Raw genomic sequence first — 18,232 nt, forward strand, 5'->3', positions numbered from 1 at the left:
CCAAAAGGAAAATCTGCTTTCTTGCACCTCAGTCATTTATGATTTTTAAACAGAAATAAAGAAAAATTCAGTTAAAATTGTGCGTACTTACCTCCGCGTGGCTATTTACATAGCATTTTTCCTAAGCACTTTTACACTGCCTTATTTGGTTGCGGAGTTTGTTGGAGGGAAGAACATTGTCTTGATTAGCCCAGTTTCTTACCGAGTGGCTGTAGTCAATTTAGACTCCACACAAATTTTCTGCTCCTCAGCGGCTGTGTAAAAGTGCCTACAGATGAATGCATCATCAGGAATTGTCAATTGCTTCATATTTAGACAGTTTAGGGTGAGTGACTGAGCTGCCAGACTACTGTGACGGCAGTGCTGCCACTGTTGCAGACCCAGGAGAGCAGAGACCACCCAGTTCCAATGCTGGCAGCTCCGCACAGGCTTTAAGTGGCCTATTAAAGGATCCAACGATGTTTGTAAGTAAAATCCTACAACCACGGGGTTTGTGCTCAAGATGGCAGCAGCCATGAGGGGTTGCAGACTCCAGGGAGCAGTGGACCGGCACAGGGCTCCAGAAAATGGGAGAACACCCCGCACTCTCTTCTTCCACCCCCCCCCCCCACCCGTTGCCCGTTGAGGAGAAGCAGAGGAAACGACCCAACAGGACGGTGACCGTGGCAACAGAGGGGCTCTTTGCAGAAGGACCCACACAGGCTATGAACCAGGTATCGGAACTAGAATTCAAGAGAGTGCTGAGGACAGGAAGGGCTCCGAAGGGCCTCGGGCCTTGAGGGCTCTTGATCGTGTGAGAGGTTTGGATCTGGAACTCAGGTTGCCAATGGATCGAAACGGAATCAGTGGCTGGCGAGACTGCGGGAGAATTGGAGGCGAATCCATGGCTTCTGAAGGAACAGCCTTTTGCTCCTCTTTCTCTCTTACTGTAAGGGGCCCCAGGCAACACTAATGGTGGCTCTTTTTCTGCCTTATGGCAGGCAGAAGACTTTGTGTAATATTACATGTTCTGTACTGTTGCATGGCAATAAAAGAATCTTGAATAAAGTTAAATAATTGCATCAGACCTACATTAGATTATATCTTGGTTCTGGCACAGGTGCAAAAGGTCTCGGTTTAGTTGATCATTATTAGTATCATATTATTATTCATTACCATGTACTAACTTTGAACCAGTCCCATAGGCAGAGTTACTTTAGAGATCACTTTTAACTAATCAAAGTACAATAAAACCCCTGTTATTCAGAATTCAAGCAACTTCATGCAACCAACAGAGAAAAATTGCAAAAAATAAAAAGTACGAAAGTTTAAAATTAGTTCGCCAATCATGCAACCTCAAGCAACTGGAAAATTCACTTATCCACCATCTACTAACCCCAATGGGTGCCGGATACCAGGGGCTTTACTGTATTTGTACTAATGATTGTTGTTTATCCTTAAAAGTATATAAATGGTCTGCATATCTGTTAAATATATACATTTTATTAATTCATTCTACAACAGTGAACTATATTCAATTACTGATCCAAGAGCAGATTCTGTCTAGAAATTATGAAAATGTCTTAATACCACTTGTGAATTCAATGATATTTTAGTGAAAATTAAAAGATGTCAAGGATAAATTATATTTGCCAGCTCCTTTCGACTTGACTGAATGAGAGCACAATGAAATTTCGGGAAATATAAATTAACTTGTACTTGCAATGCAGTCAGCAAAAATCACATCGAATATCGTTATAACATCATAGCAAATACCTGCTTCATTAGATTCAGTGAACTTCTGTTTGCTTATTTTTAAACTCTTGTATATAACTTTGGGTTTCATTAGAAATCATGTCCCTTGCTAATTCCTTCAGCTTTAATGTAATTTTACATAGTCGTGGTGTGTCTCCTCAGGGCTATGGAGTCCATGTAATATTTCAAAGGAGAAGGAAGACAGCAAATAATGCAAACATCCCAGCTGCTAAAATGACGCAATGCTATTATGACACAGCGCTATTACAGCACCACTGACCCAGGTTCGAATCCGGCATTGCCTGTAAGGAGTTTGTACATTTTCTCTGTGCCTGCATGGATTTCCTCAGAGTGCTCCAGTTTCCTCCCACCCTTCAAAAAGGACGGGGTTTGTAGGTTGATTGATGTATTTGAGCAGCGCAGGTTCATAGGCCAGAAGGGCATGTTATGTCTCATTTAAAATTCAATTTACTTGGCAGGGAAGAAAAGCAACCAGGGTAACTTAAATTGGGTTTAAACCCGCAGCAAATTTCTACAGAGATTGATGAAGGGCTCAAGCCTGAAACATTAGTTATGTATCTTTATCTTTGCTATATAAAATACACTGTTTAACCTGCTGAGTTTCTCCAGCGTTGTGTTTTTATTTCAACCACAGTGACTGCAAACTTTTGTGTTTTACTTTAGAGAAAATATTCAATTTCCTTTTGATTTTGATTCCTCTTGCAATGCCCTGACATCTTATTCAGCCTACTTTATATCCTAACATTTATTTCCGATTTTCAAAAATAAAATCTCCATTCTTAGGGGTCAGAATGATATCACAGAGCAACAGCATTGAATTAAAAATCAGTTTCTGTTTATCAGAACTGGAAAATTAATTAGTTTAATTTCTGCCAGCAAATCCCTCGCACTGACATCCTTAACCCTTGTATGCTTTCAATAACTGGTTGGCTATGACCAGGCGCTGGATTTCGCTGGTTCCTTCGTAGATCTCGGTAATGCGGGCATCACGATAGTGCCTCTCTGCTGCCATGTCCGTGACATAGCCCATACCTCCAAGAACTTGCATGGCCTAAACAAGATGGGGAAATGGGAATCAAGCTCAAGTAAACAGCCAACGCAGTGAATAAGGCAGGCCTGTAAAAAAAATCTAACATACGTTTATGTGGGATTGTGATGAAAGCCAATAACTTTAAAAATACTGCTCACAAATTAAAAGACATATTCACTTTGTACATAAGAACACTATGATTCTGCTTTATATTATTACTGTTCAAGTTCCAATTAGCTCCTAGAAAAAGATTCCCTTTAACGAGTTATAAGTTACCTGTTACCTGAATTTTAGAATGTCCTCCATATCAAGGAGGCCACTTCGACTAATCTAGCAATTTCATTGGCTTGTCAGAAAATTATGCTCAAGTCAAAAACATTTTTGCTTTTATCTTTTCCTTTTTGTATTGCCATACATTTATTTGCATTATCACCACGTGCACATTCTCATCCCTCCAATGTAACTGTTTTAGCACTGGACTAACCATCAAAGTGAATGCATTTTATGATGCATTAATTATCTAAAAAAAATACTGAGCGTCAAAATATCAAACCTAGGAGGACATTCATTCTAAGGATCTGTATCTAGATAGAAATCTCATCCTTTGCTGGTTATAAATCAACTCTTTTAGCAAATGAATTTCATTTCAATTGTTAAACCTTTCTAAAGCTTTCCATTTTATCTTTCAGATTTTATTAATAAGATAATTTGAAATTCCCTCTCAATACTGTGGTAATATTACCACAATTCAGAATTCAACTTTTTAAAATCATTTTGAGCCAAATGTATTTTAAATTTCTCTCATCATTTGTTTCAATTACAGTCAGTTGTAGATTCCTTGTATTAGTTGATTTCAGAAACCCTACGCACCTATTGACTATTTATTACTTTTTAATGCTACTAAGAGCGAACTAATACATATTAGACAAAATTATATCCTATTTCTGATTGAATATATTCAATCCAACAGTGTTAGTTTTGGTATTATCATTAAAAGGAACCTCTGAACAGCCATGGGATGCAGAATTCCCTGGAGAATTGGGAAGTCAGATGTTCAGAATGGGGCAGCACAGTTAGTGTAGCAGTTAGCACTAGGCTATTACAACACCAGCGACCCAATTTGTAATGAGCTTGTATGTTCTCCCCATGACCTGTGTGGGCTTCCTCCTGGTGTTCTGGTTTCCTCCCACATTCCAAAGATGTTCAGTTAGTAGGTTAATTGGTCTCATGGTTTAGATGGGTGGCACAGTCTCGTGGCAATATTAGCTCATCCTCGTTAAACTAAATGGACAACTTTGAAGGGTTTCCCGTGGACCAAGATGTGCCTGCTAATTCATCTTAGGTGAGGTACTACCTGAAAAGTTAAAAAAAAAGACACAACCCCCCACTGCCATCTATTCTCAGCCCATTAGAAAATTTCATCCATTGTCTCAAATGAGTTTCAGAATATCATGACCCTATTTGCACATAGAAGATGCAGATTAAAAACTCAAAATTGTGAAATTCCCACATTTTAACCTTTTCAAGGCCGAAGAAAAATCCTGTCCACCTGATCAAACACAGATCATGTCAATAATTTATGAAACATATTTACTCAAATGTCAAAATTGGCTTCACTTGCATGTTGAAACCAAACTCATACAACAAAATATAATACATACATAAAAGTTTAAAAAATGGTTCAAAACTAACATCCATGAGATTATGACCAAACACTTCCAAGTCAGAGCCTGATCTCAACATTGTGCACATCCATCATTCTATTGTGTTCTATTTTCACTTCCTTTAAATTTTACTATGATCAAAGCATTTCATGCTATTTTCATTTATAAATTATGCTTAGAGATCTGCTTCTAAATGATGATCTACACATGATGCAAATGCCTAGAATATTTGAAATTACAGAGGAGTGCTGTGAAGTGTAGAGATGTGCAACGTCTTAGCATGGTGGCATTAAGGAGCTAATCTTGCATTCCTGACCTTCAATAATTTAATGATGGAATCCAAAATTTAGAAAAACGGTAAATACATATGAAAAATTTAGGCTTTTCTAATACATTACAACTCTGATTATCCAAATGATCGGGTCCGGGCCCTATGTTGGATAAACAGTCTTTTCAGAAAACTGCCCAGCAGCCACAGCGACAGCAAATCACTTGTAACAGTGTTTAAACAACAACAAACAACAAGGGAATGTTTAATTCTCACCAAAGATTGCTGGCCATCGCCAATCACTGACACCTCCCCATTGAGGCCCCTCTCCTGCCCAGGAGCCGACATCCCCGCCCCTGCCTGGAAGCCCTATGTTCCTGCACCTGCCTGGGAGCCCTATGTCCCCGCCCCTGCCTGGGGAGCCCTATGTCCCCGCCCCTGCCTGGGAGCCCTATGTCCCCGCCCCTGCCTGGGAGCCCTATGTCCCCGCCCCTGCCTGGGAGCCCTATGACCCCGCCCCTGCCTGGGAGCCCTATGTCCCCGCCCCTGCCCGGGAGCCCAACGACCCCATCCCTGCCCAGGAGCCCAATTTCCCTGCTGCTACCACTCTTGATAATGTTGGGGCAAGGAATTCTTCAAACTGCTTGTGGCTGGGAGACAGTGGCACGTGGTTTGAGAGGGAGTGTTGGAGAGAAAAGTCAATAGGGAAAGGTAAAGAAGAAATGGAAAGTCAGAGGGGAGGGAGTTACCTGAAACGAGGACAATCATCGTTCTAATTTCATGTCGAGTGAATTTTTTTCTCAACCTGTGAGGTCAGTTCAACTCTGAAAAAATTTTGGATAAATGAGGATTTCTGATTTGTTTTGGATATTCTTATTTATCTGAAATTAAAAAAATTTTTTTTTGGATAAACTAGGATTTTGGAGAATCCGATTTCGGATAAACGGTTGTACTGTATTTCGCTGCTGGGCAGATGGCAGCGGACATCAGTATTGCTCTGTGCTCAGATGTTCAGAGGTGAAAAGCAACAACCCACAATTAATGATTCATTTTTACCTTCTATATTCCACCAGAAGAGTACCTTGAACACACTTCAAATTCTGATGAAAATCAAAACTCAATGTAAAGGGAATCTTATGAGAAACGTGTAGCATAGGTAAATCCCCCAGTGAATTAACAGCCTTACCCTATATTTGCATAACACACAATGTAAATTAACAATGCCTTTTTCATTCAAAACTCTGTGATAAACCTCAGCACTTACTTTGTGAGCAATGGATGTTGCAGCCTCAGATGCTGCCAGTTTGGCCATTGCAGCTTCCTGTAAATTAGGTGGGGGGGGGGGAAGAAATAAAAGTTCAGTTGCATTAAACCAACAGCAATTTACATGATGCATAATGCACACATGATGTTCAGACTTTACCTTAAGCTTTAACATTATATTGGATAAAAATATCTCTTCTTTCTCTTTGGCTTGGCTTCGCGGACGAAGATTTATGGAGGGGGTAAAAAGTCCACGTCAGCTGCAGGCTCGTTTGTGGCTGACAAGTCCGATGCGGGACAGGCAGACACGGTTGCAGTGGCTGCAGGGGAAAATTGGTTGGTTGGGGTTGGGTGTTGGGTTTTTCCTCCTTTGCCTTTTGTCAGTGAGGTGGGCTCTGCGGTCTTCTTCAAAGGAGGTTGCTGCCCGCCGAACTGTGAGGCGCCAAGATGCACGGTTTGAGGCGATATCAGCCCACTGGCGGTGGTCAATGTGGCAGGCACCAAGAGATTTCTTTAGGCAGTCCTTGTACCTCTTCTTTGGTGCACCTCTGTCACGGTGGCCAGTGGAGAGCTCGCCATATGACACGATCTTGGGAAGGCGATGGTCCTCCATTCTGGAGACGTGACCCATCCAGCGCAGCTGGATCTTCAGCAGCGTGGACTCGATGCTGTCGACCTCTGCCAGATGGATAAAAATATACTCTGCAACCAAACCAAAACTTTTCCACCCCACCTTACACAGTAGATAGAACTGGATCCAGAAAATGGTTATGTTAGCCTCACTGTATCGCATCACTTAGGAACAGCTTCAGTTTTATTGCTTGACAAATTCCTCATTCATGGCAACAATGAACCCACTGCACACGTGCCAAGGCTGTTCATGGCTTCTTCGAAAGCTTTTGATCATTTTCAGGTTCTCACCAGAGTTCATCCCACAGGTTTTGGATGCTTCGTAGTCTTGCAGCGAGAAAAAGGTAGCAAGCAGTAGCTGCCTGCAGACACTGCCTGCACTTCTATAGCGACACCACCTCATTTATTATAGAGTAAGTCAGGATTGCCCTTAGTTGCAGTGTTTTAATATTAAATAAACAGAAGATGAACTGCCATTAAATATATGTTTATTTTGGCTATATTAAATGATATACTGCAACCTGGAATGTTTCATATATTTAGCAGGCTAAGGAAAAAAACCAGAAACCTTATTATGGTGACACATACTACAATATGCCATGGAAATGATGCTAGCAATTACAAAACAATTAATAAATTACAATGAATAAAATTTTAAATTATAAATTGGAATCTAATATGACGCTTTTTAAGATTATCACCACAGCAGCGTTTAATAAACTGTTGTCAAGCCCCGATTAATCGAAAGATTAAAAAGATTAAATATAAAATCGAAAGATGAATAATCAAATACAATGTCTTCATCCCCACACATAATTCAGTAATGAAACAACCTGAAAGAATGAGATTTTGCCTGCAACATTACAGCACAGTGCAGGCTATTCAGCCCGCAATGTTGTGCCAACCTTTGTAAACCGACTCCACAACAATCTAACCCTTCCCTACCACACACCTATAACCCTCTATTTTTCTTACATCCATGTGCCCATGCAGGAGTCTTTTGAATGCCCCTATTGTACTGGCCTCCACCACCACCACCCCCAGCAATGAATTCCAGGCATGCACCATTTAGGGTTTAAAAAAAAATTACCTTTGACATCTCCCTTAAACTTTCCTCCACTCACCTTCAACAAATGTCCTCTGCTATTTGCTATTGTCACCTTGAGAAAAAAAGTGCTGCATGCCCATCCCATCTACATCCCTCATAATCTATTAAGTCAGGTGACTTAATAGAAGTAAAACCCCTGGCATCTGGAATTCAAGCAACCGGCAAAAAAAAACACAAGGAAAATAAATTAAAAAAAAGAATACCATAATAGGCAAAATAGGTAAGTTTAAAATTGTAAAAGTAGATGTTCCCTTAAGTCACACATAAACCTTTAGCGAAGATGGGAGCAAATATTCAGCCAGCAGAGGGCTTTGGTTGTGCTTTGCCTGCAGCAGCATTTGAATAAAGTTGTGTTTGAACAAAATGGCGTTCCTCAGGATGAAGAGCTGGTTGATGCCGCTCACTGTTGGGGTGACTCTCTTAAAGTGTCTCTTCAACCCTGCTTAGTAAGACTCACCCCGAACAGAGGCTTTATCTGTAAACTTGTGGGATGGGGAGGTTAATTATCTATATCGTTATCGTTCATCTTTCGGGCGGCTCCATGGAGGGGGAGGAACCTGTAGATGCAGCGACAATTAAATGATTTTAAAGATTGTGATTAAAAATGAAGTAAAATGCTTTAAGGTTTATGTATTCATATAAGTGAAGTTTGTTCAGTGAAAAGTACTGTACAGTGTAATATTTTTTATCTTTTGTCTTTTAAACTGTTTATTCTTAATGCAAGTGTATTAGTTAGGTATTGTAAGAGTAAGTCTCAAGCAACCAGTAAATTGTTATTGGGCATCTACCAATCCCCACAGGTGCTGGATACTAGGGGCTTCACTGTATATTATATTTAGCATAAGGATTGTAATGTACCTAGTTGTTCTATAGCTGCCATAGAAGGCCTTTGATAGTCCAAATGGGCTTCAGTTTTAATTGTTCACAGTTCTATTTTTAAAGTACCAGTACTAAATATTTGGATGGACTTGACCCAAGTACACTGGGTCTACCTGAACCACAAAGACAAACTGAAAATTTGTGCACCAAGTTTCTGTGGGAGGACAGCTATGATTTAAACCAGCTAGATAAACATTTCCAAGAGAAAGAACCAAGTGAGATACCGAAGAAGATACCATTACAGAAGCTGCATACAATAATCATGAAATCATGTTTGTTTTGAACTTTTCTCTGCTGGAATAGAATACATTTTCCTTACTAAACTACTAATTCCTTATTAATCCACAAGCTAAGAATTTCAGTGCATCTGTCACTGTACTTAACAATAAACTCTCATTACATTTGGCTAAAATTTGAAGACAAATAGGTTTAATAACCTAGCTGCTATCAAGCATTGAACTTTGTCATTCGTTGGGGGTGGGGAGGAAGGGCCTTCAGCTTTTAAACTCCCTTTAAATTTGACAAATGTGGAGATTCCAGCATGGTTGTGCAACTGCAAAGGAACAAATTCTAAAAAATTGAGAAATTATTGCCAGGGATGAATGGGGATGTTACTTTAGTGCTGGCTAGAGACTTCTGTCAAATGCTACCAGTAGTTCTATGTATTAAAGCACTGTATGTCTGGGAAAATGATAGATGATTATCCTTGAAAAATATGTGAATGCATTTGATAGGTGATTTGTCTGCGGGAGCTTGCTTTGAACTGACTCAAATAAGGAAATGAAAATTCAGACTCAACAGGAATCATTTTGATGAAAAACTTTGGCTAAATTGTTACGTCGCTTCATGATCCGATGCAAGCTGTCTTCCCAAATGTGACACAACACTATTTGAATTATTAATGATTGCATTGAAAATCAATTTTAGCACAAATAAAAATTAATTTAAAAAGTTTTTTATAACACAGCGAAGCCAAATGGTGGCCATTTAAACCTGTGGCTCCCAATTACACCCAATTAACTAATAACCTTTGGAAGATGGGAAAAGACCAAAGCAGATGAGAAAAACCCAAGCAAACCCAGGGAAAACGTACAAACTCCTTACAGACAGCAGTGTAAGTTTCGAATCTTGAACAACCTGTACAATACAATATGACAGGCACTGAGGAGGCTGTACATTTTCCTGTTACATTTTTAAACTTTCTGTCACCACCCAGTGTGCGATCACATAATCTTGAACTAAAAGAAGGAGCACCACTCCAGCTATTCAGGAATTTGGATTCGCCAGTCTATGCAACAGCACAAATTTATCATTTGAAAAATCACTACCACTTATAATTGAAGCTACAATAATGAATTTCATTCCTCAGATACCAATTAACCCATCTGATCTACCCTTACAATTCAAGTGACTTCAGTTCCCTGTTAAACTTAGTTTTTCTATGAGCATTAATCAGGTGAAAAGACATCCATTATCAGTTGGCCATAATCTAGAAACTCAGTGCTTTTCCCATGGTCAACTCCATGTTGATTGCTCCTGAGCTGATAAAAAATAATGTATTCATTTTTACACTGGATTGAAAAGAAAATATGTATTCTGAAGCACTTTAACATTGAAATTAAATAAATGCATATATTGTGCATCAGTAAATACCTATTTGAGGTTTGTAATTATTGTATACAAATTTATTTTCAGTGTGTATGTTTTTATTGGCAACTTTAGTTAAACTACAATTTTAAATTTTTTATTTTTACATTATTCATAAAATAATTAGACGGTTAACATGTTATTTCATTTACACAGCATTATAAAACCTGAATGCATGGAAATAAAGGAACACATGATTGCCAACATAATAACTTAAACAATGCTGGGTATAGAAGCTGGCAACATACATTGTACCACTCCAGCCCTACATATCCATTATATCATTAGAAAATCTATTGTTAATACAGTAAATGTCCTAAATCCAGATTACTCAGGGATTGGGTTAGTTTGGATTTTCTGGATTCTCGGGCAGGGCTTTTAAAATTAATCTTTAAGGAGAATAAAGAGGAGAACAGCTAATTTCGATTGTTTCTTAACAAAATGTTTTTAAAAATAAAATACAAAGTATATAAAAAAAATATTTATTCAATCATTTCCGCAACTTCTGTGCATCTGTATGGCTAACGCATGCATGCACACACACAAAAGCCTGCTAAGTTTAAAAAGTTTAAGAGTTTTTGAGAATTCCGGATTCTCAAGTGGTCCGGATTTCTGGTATCTGGATTTTTGGACTTTTAATGTAAGACAGATCAGTCAGCTTCTGTGCTGAGAATAACAGAGTTAATAGTTCAGGTCAATAACATGGAAAAATATAGAAATAATCATGTTTTGTATTGCAAAGAATCCAGAGGGGTAGAGAGAACAAAGGGAATGCCCATGATAGAAGGGAGATGATAGAGGCTGAAATAATGTTCGCCTTGGAAACATAAGAGTAGTGAAAGTATGTTAATTGTACATAATCTTTTCAGGGGATGTGCAAATAGAAGATGTAAACTGGTGGCTGAAGATAGAGAGAGAAAATGCAGGGATTATGATATGCAGAATATTGTAGTTGCTGGAAATCGTAAATGAGAATTCTGGGAACATCCAAAAGTCAGGCAACATGCCAAGTTAATGTTACAGGTTGATGCCTTCTCATTAATTCTGATACAAAATGGAAAGGCTGGTTATCTGAGATTGTTGAAATCAAACTCAAGGTTCAGTTTTTGATTTTAATTCAACAACCTGCACAATTACTTCTTAAACCCAGAAAGAAAGAGAAACAGGAGAAGAACAATCTGGCTTTAATGTGCCTGATTCACCATTTGATATTTCTTTAATACGATTGCTTACCCCGCACAACTTTCCTGCTCTAATTCTTGATTTTAGGCCATACACATATGATTTGGCATCCACAACCTCCTGTGGCAACAAATTTACCACACTGTATTTTTGACTCTCTCCAAAATGACTGACGCCTTATTTTAGCATCATGACCCCAAGGGCTAGACATTCCATACAGGAGAAAAACCATTGCAGCATCATCTCCTCACTCAAGCTCCAGCGAAAATTTTGGTATTTAACAATGAGTTAAATGTCCTCGTTAATTATTTTCTGTTCTAATCTTTGATACTTACAACTTTGTTTCTCCTTTAGATGCTAATTAAGCTATTGTGTCTCAACAATCTGCTGGCCCTATTAGCTTGCCGGCATCTTCTGGCACAAACCAAAGCAACCAGACCGCCTTTAATCTTGTCATCTCCAATAGTTTAATAGGCTATGCTAGTTCTATTTCTCTAAAAATATCCCATTATTCATGTACTTGATTTCTTTTCACTCCAAAGGACATTTCTGTGGGAATGAAGACCACCTGCCTAAAAGAGGTGGTCTCAAGAGAGAAAGAACCAGTTTCTTTTAGTGCTAAACTCTGGAAGAGGTCATGGATTTGAGAAGAATATGAGAGGCAAAAGAAATGGAATGCATAGCACAGATCAGTAAATAAAGAAAACATACAGTGAGAAAGGGATAAAAATTGTAACTAATAAAGGGAGTAACTGCATGCCAATGAATGGGAAGGTAGCTTACTAAAATACGGAGAAATGGGTTGGAAAAGCGTGTCTCAATCTAGTGAACCAGTGACTGCTGTGAAAGAGCTGCTGACAATTAGGGAAAGGCCTTGTGACAGCATGGAAAGACAGCTAGCAGGAGGAAACAGGCCCCACTAGGGCTTCCACGGGCTCACTACCCTCGGAAGCCGGATCCAGCCTGTAAGGTGTGTGGGTCCCGCCCACTTTTGACTACAAAAACTTGTAGAAGAAGATACCCCCAAGTTGGTGAGAGAGGGGTCGGAAGATGATTCATTGGCAGATAATCCGGTAACTGACACAGGAATGGAATAGACAATGAGTTGGATGAGGCTGCAACAACTGCAGCAGGACACAAGCTCCAGAGTTACAGATATGGTTGGGCAAAGGATACTTCCACTAGAGGCCCGAAAATACATCAGGGCAGGAAAGGATGCCCGAAGAAGGGACCTTGCATCGACAGCTAACCTTTTGGGAAGCAGGTCGAGTTAGTCGACTGAAGTTCAGCAGCAGAACAAAATCAAAAGTCTGCATGACATCAATACCCCAATCCCAGCGGAGGAAGAGCAAGGCACAGAAGAACAACCTGAACCCAGCCCATTTTAACCAGCAACGGCAAAGAAGATCCAGGGACGAAAGCCATTGGTCAAGTGGTCAAATCCTGCAAGAAGGCAATGTGGGGGGAGGTCAATGCTGACCTCTGCAATGTCTTAGAGACACTCAGAGGCAACACCATGAAGAAGTTGAAGAGAATGGGGCAATTGATCTATAGCTAGGGGATAGAACATTTTGGAGTGCAAAAGAGGAAGAAGACTACAGCGATGATCCCCATGTCCAAGGAGGCTGAAGGAGATAGATCGTCTGGTCAGAGAGAGGAGGCAACTGAAGAAACAATGGAGGAAGGCCGCAGAGGAGGAGAAGGACGGCATAAACCTGTTACAGGCTTGTATTAGGAGCAGGCATGTGACTCTGAGGTGAGCTGAGAACTTGGTAAGGAAGCACAGGAGGAAGGAGCAGACAAGAACAAGCTTCTATAAAGATCCCTTCAAGTACGTGAAGGGTCTCTTCACAGGGGAGAAGAGTGGAAGTCTCTCAGTGTCAAGGGCAGAACTGGAAAAAACACCTGGAAAAGCTCTACACAGACAACCAATGCCACGAAGAGATCACCATCCCACCTGATATGCCACCAATCCATCCACCGGAACACTAACTTGATATCAGCCCACCTGGATGGAGTGAGGTGGAGAAAATTGTGCATAAAGCAAGGGAAGCATTGGCTCCAGGTCCCAATGGAGTGCCATACAGGCTCTACACAAAAACATTTTGTGTCCTACAGTTCCTCTGGAGGCTCATGAATGTGATATGGTGTAACCAGGGGTTACTGACATCTTGGTGGAGAGCTGGAGGAATCCTGAACCCAAAGGAAAATGGTTCATCAGAAATTAGCCAATTCCGCTAGATTAGTCTCCTGAACATTGACTGTTAAGTTATCTGCAAAAAACCCATCTGATTGAAGCACCAGTCCAGAAAAAAGGAATCTCATCTCCTATGCTTGTCCGGAACATGCGTGCAACATCTGGCATCAGATCCAGGTTGCCAAGGAGGAGGGATCAGATCTTCATGTAATGTTCCTGACCTTGCCAACACCTTTGGCACAGTCCCTCATAACCTCCTCTGGACTGTTTTCCACTTCTTCAGGGTCCCAGTGGCCCTCACAAGCCTCGTTAAGGCCTACTTTCAGTATGTGCAGCTATGTTTGACAACATCATACTACATTACAGCGTGGCAACATCATGAGGTGGGAATCATGGTCGATTGTACCATCTCCCTGCCAGCCTTCACCATGGCCATAGAGGATCTCAATGGTGGTTGGAGGGCAGTGCATAAATCCAGGCTTGAGGCTGCTGCCTATCAGAACATACATGGACGATCTCACAACGCTGACCACGACCAAGGCATGTACTGTACACCTGTTGAGGAAGCTTCAAGAGAACATCGAGCAGGTTCGGATGAAAATCAACCCATGCAAGTCTCGAAGCAACTTCACTGTCAAGAGGAAGCTGATAGACCAACGTGAGCGATGAGATGATTCCAACAGTCTTCAGGAAACCAGTGAAAACTTAGGTCGGTGATGTAACACATCCCTCAAAGATACTGAGCAGGTACATCAGCTCAGGTAGGAGGCCATCAGTGGCTTTAAGAGCATCAATGGAACCACACTACCTAGCAAGCTGAAGCTCTGGTGTATGCAGTTTGGGCTCTTTCCACGTCTCATGTCGCCACTAACCCTGCATGAAATTCCAGTCTCGTGCATAGAAAAGCTGGAGCAACTGATCAACTTGTATGTAAGGAAGTAGCTTGACCTTCCCAGGTGCCTCAGCAGGATAAGGCTTTATGGCAAAGAAGTCCTAGAGCTACCCATTTCCAGGAGTACAAGTGTGCCAAAGTAAGACTGGAGATGATATTAACAGTGGCGAGTGATCCATTTTTAGCTCAAGCTGCTGTCATCCTGGATACTGGGAGGAAATTAATTCCATCAGAAGCAACTAAGCAAGCAAAGGCAGCCCTCAAGCATATGTACATTGTGGGCCAAGGGCAGCAAGGGAGGAATGGCCCTGGGGCCAGGACCCCAGCCTGGAACAAGGCTGATCCGTCTCAGTAACGTAGGTTTGTGACGCAGGAGATATGTCGGCAGAAGGAGGCGGCAGGTACGCAAAGGCCATCGCTCAGGCAAGGCAGGGGTAATGGATGAGATGGGAGGGAGAGGAGAAAAGGAAGATTTACTGGTAAGAGCTGTGGAAGATGGAGATATTCAGAGCAAGCTTCACCATCAGGGCAGCATACAATGTCTTACCGTCTGCCATGAATCTCAGCCAGTGGTATGAAGAGGACCCTACATGCTCCCTCTGCCCAACTTCAGCAACACTTAAACATATTTTGGTGGACTGCAAGACCAGCCTCATTCAAGGCCGATACACTTGGCGTGACAACCAGGCGTTACGGTGTCTTGCAGCAATTCTGGAAAATCGGCAGACGAGTGTCAACACTCTACCTCCCCCTTCATCCCACTGGCCTTTAATAGCATTTGTCTGGGAAGGTGAAGATCAGGCCGGAATCGCCACATCAAGATCAGTCTCCGGACAATTAGGCAGGCCATGTGATTGGAAGATGGCTGCAGACCTAGGCCAGAGGATCTGCTTCCCAAATGAAATTGTAGAAACAAACCTCAGACCAGACCTTGTGCTGAGGTCGGCCTCACTCCATTTCGTTCACATCATCGAGCTTCCAGTGCCCTGGGAGGATGCAGTGGAGGAGCCCTATGAAAGCAAGAAACTGAGGCACGCTGAGCTTGCAGCTGATGTGCAGCAACATGGCTGGAAGGCAAGGGTCCAACCAGTTGAAGTAGGCTGCAGAGGATTTGTAGCCACATCAACATCAGGACTACTCCAGGAGTTGGGACTGAGGAAAGACACACTGACAAGCAGTCAAAGATCTCTCCAGAGCTGCTGAAAAGGGTAGTCAGTGGCTCTGGATGAGGGGAAAGGATTCCATCTGGGCATCCAGGTGAGTGAATGGCTCCTAGGGGGTGAGCCCGGGATGCTGGGGTGCACTGCTAAACCCTCCGGAAGTGTCGTGGGTCAATCAGCGAAACACTGAGGAAGGAGATGTCCACTTGATAACCCAGAAGATGCCACCACTCACTTGGCTACCCCGCAGAGTCTGGGCAGCAAGTCTCAGGAGTGGAATAAGGGATATTAACACCTAGTCCTACATAACACAAATCTTTCAAAAAGAAGCAAAAATGTTGTACCTGCACCACCTCCCTCCAACATTTTGATCTCCCCTTCAGGATTTAAGTTGTCTTGTCTTCCTAGTTACAAGGATTAGAAAAGTGTCTAACCACTTGTTGCATGTCAGGAAAGGCGCTAGGTGCTTTTCTTGGTTTGCACAGATGATACTTTCTGTTGTTATTTCTGATACCTACCTTCCCCACTTCAAGATAATACTTGGTTCAACTAAGTACTGTGCTGCCAAAAGGGTTGTACAATGAATTTACAGTATGTCTGCCCTCTTGGGACTTCATACAACATTGGAAGAGACGGGTTCTCCTTTTAGTGTCAACACTTCTGCTCATACTTTAGCCAAGAATCCATTGCCTTGTGATTTATTTATTTCTTCTTTTGTGATATCATGCTCAAATTGGCTATGATAATTTTCCTTCAACTCAAAAGAACTTCAGGAAATGTGATTGCAGTGCTTGTGAAGGAAAGCAGGATGAAAGCCAAAAATCAGAAATACCATGAATTTTATGAATAGTGGAAACATTTGAAAGGCTGTGCAGCACATTGCAGCCTCAATCGCTTAGAATTGGTGACAACTCCTCCTCCACAATCATCCTCAACACCATAGCCCTACTGTGCCCCCTTGTGTTCCCATGACTGCAGGGCTAAACACAGCTCCAACTCCACCTATACATTTGCAGATGGGACATCACCATCATAGGCCAGGCCTCTAACATTGAGTCAGAGTGCAGGAGAGATACTGTAGAAGGGCTTGGTGCCAGGACAACAATTTTTCCATCAACCTCAGCAAGACCAAGAAGCTGGTTATAGATTTCCAGAAGAGAAGCAGAGCTCACTCTCTGATGTGGAAATTGCAAGTAGCTTTAAGTTCCTAGGAGTAAACATCTCCAATGACTTGTCTTGGTCTACCCACCTCAGCATAATGGCTTAGAAAATGCACCAGCATCTCTACTTCCACAGAACCCTGAGAGAATTTGGCACGTTAGGTGCATTCCTTAACATTTCAAAGTGCCCTGTTAGAATGCATCAGTACATAGTGCAGAAACTGCTCTGCCCAAGACTGCAGAGGGTTCTAAACATGGCTCAGTCCATCACATAAACCCCCCTCCCCTCCATCGATTCCATCCATGCCTCCCGCTGCCTTGGATAAGCAGCCAACATATCAAAACCTCATCCCACCCCGGCCACACACATTTAACCCTTCTTCATTGGGAAGATGGTTCAAGAGTGCAAGATCAAGTACTCCCAGATTGAAGGACAGTTTCTTTCCTGCTGTTGTCAGGCTCCTGAATGAACCTCACAAAAATAAAATGATGTTGCCTTTGCTCTGTACCAACTCACCCCTCTATAACTCTACACTTACTGTACTACACAAGTCTAGATGGACTGCTCGCAAAACACATCAGTTAGTGCAACATTATTACAGCACCAATGACACAGGTTCAAATCTGGTGCTGTTTGTAAGGAGGATGGACGTTCTCCCTGTGTCCCGCCCTCCAAAACAGTATGAGAGTTTGTCGGTTAATTTGCGTATTTGGGTGCCATTGGCTTGTGGGCTGTTAACGTCCTGTATCTCTAAAATTAGTGATAATGTTTCATTCCATATATTTATTAAGTGTATATGACAATAAACTTGAAATTTAATTCCTATTTCCTTCAGTTTTATGCAAGTCCTGATTTCAGCAAAAGGTTTACATAATATTCAAGCTTTCTTAGTTTTTATTTCCAAGGCATTGGTGATCTACTGGACTGGCAGACAAAGTTTTGTTCTAAATTTATAATACTACCCCAATATACAACAATTACCAATAACATCCTATCTATATTCACCATCATCAGGATTGTGGTAACATTTACATATCTACATTGAAGTGGTATTGTTATTTGACATTATATTAACACCGCACATTTTATATTCACAAACCCAAATGGCAGAGAAGCATAAAGATAAAGGACCTTTTGAAAAGATAAGGAACATGCAAATTGACAACTGAAAAAGTGAAAATTCCAATTGCATCTGGTTTGGCAGTGAAATAACACTCCAGTTGACAAATTCACAGAAATCTCTCAGTTTTAATGCCTCCAATCCACTTAATGGGCTTTTCTGATCCAATATAAATTACAATTAGCCTCTCAATCCCTTGGAAGTCAGAATATTCCACAAAGCATTAATGTTACAGATTTTGATGTTAACACCAATTTAATTCATTTTGAGTAGATG

General features: G+C 41.3%; 1 protein-coding gene across 3 annotated transcripts in view; it reads right to left on the reverse strand.

The window, feature by feature from the left end:
• Positions 1-1,462: 1,462 nt before the first annotated feature.
• Positions 1,463-18,232, reverse strand: part of acads (acyl-CoA dehydrogenase short chain) — a 152,658-nt gene continuing 135,888 nt past the window's right edge. For all 3 annotated transcript variants that reach the window (XM_069932957.1, XM_069932960.1, XM_069932958.1), the window contains 2 exons: positions 5,982-6,038; positions 1,463-2,806 (listed from right to left, as the gene is read on the reverse strand). In XM_069932957.1, the coding sequence (XP_069789058.1) occupies positions 2,654-2,806; positions 5,982-6,038 (210 nt within the window). In that variant the 3' untranslated portion in view covers positions 1,463-2,653. The remainder of the gene's footprint in view (positions 2,807-5,981; positions 6,039-18,232) is intronic.

Source organism: Narcine bancroftii, chromosome 4 (assembly GCF_036971445.1).
Source record: "Narcine bancroftii isolate sNarBan1 chromosome 4, sNarBan1.hap1, whole genome shotgun sequence".
NCBI classification, from domain to species: domain Eukaryota; kingdom Metazoa; phylum Chordata; class Chondrichthyes; order Torpediniformes; family Narcinidae; genus Narcine; species Narcine bancroftii.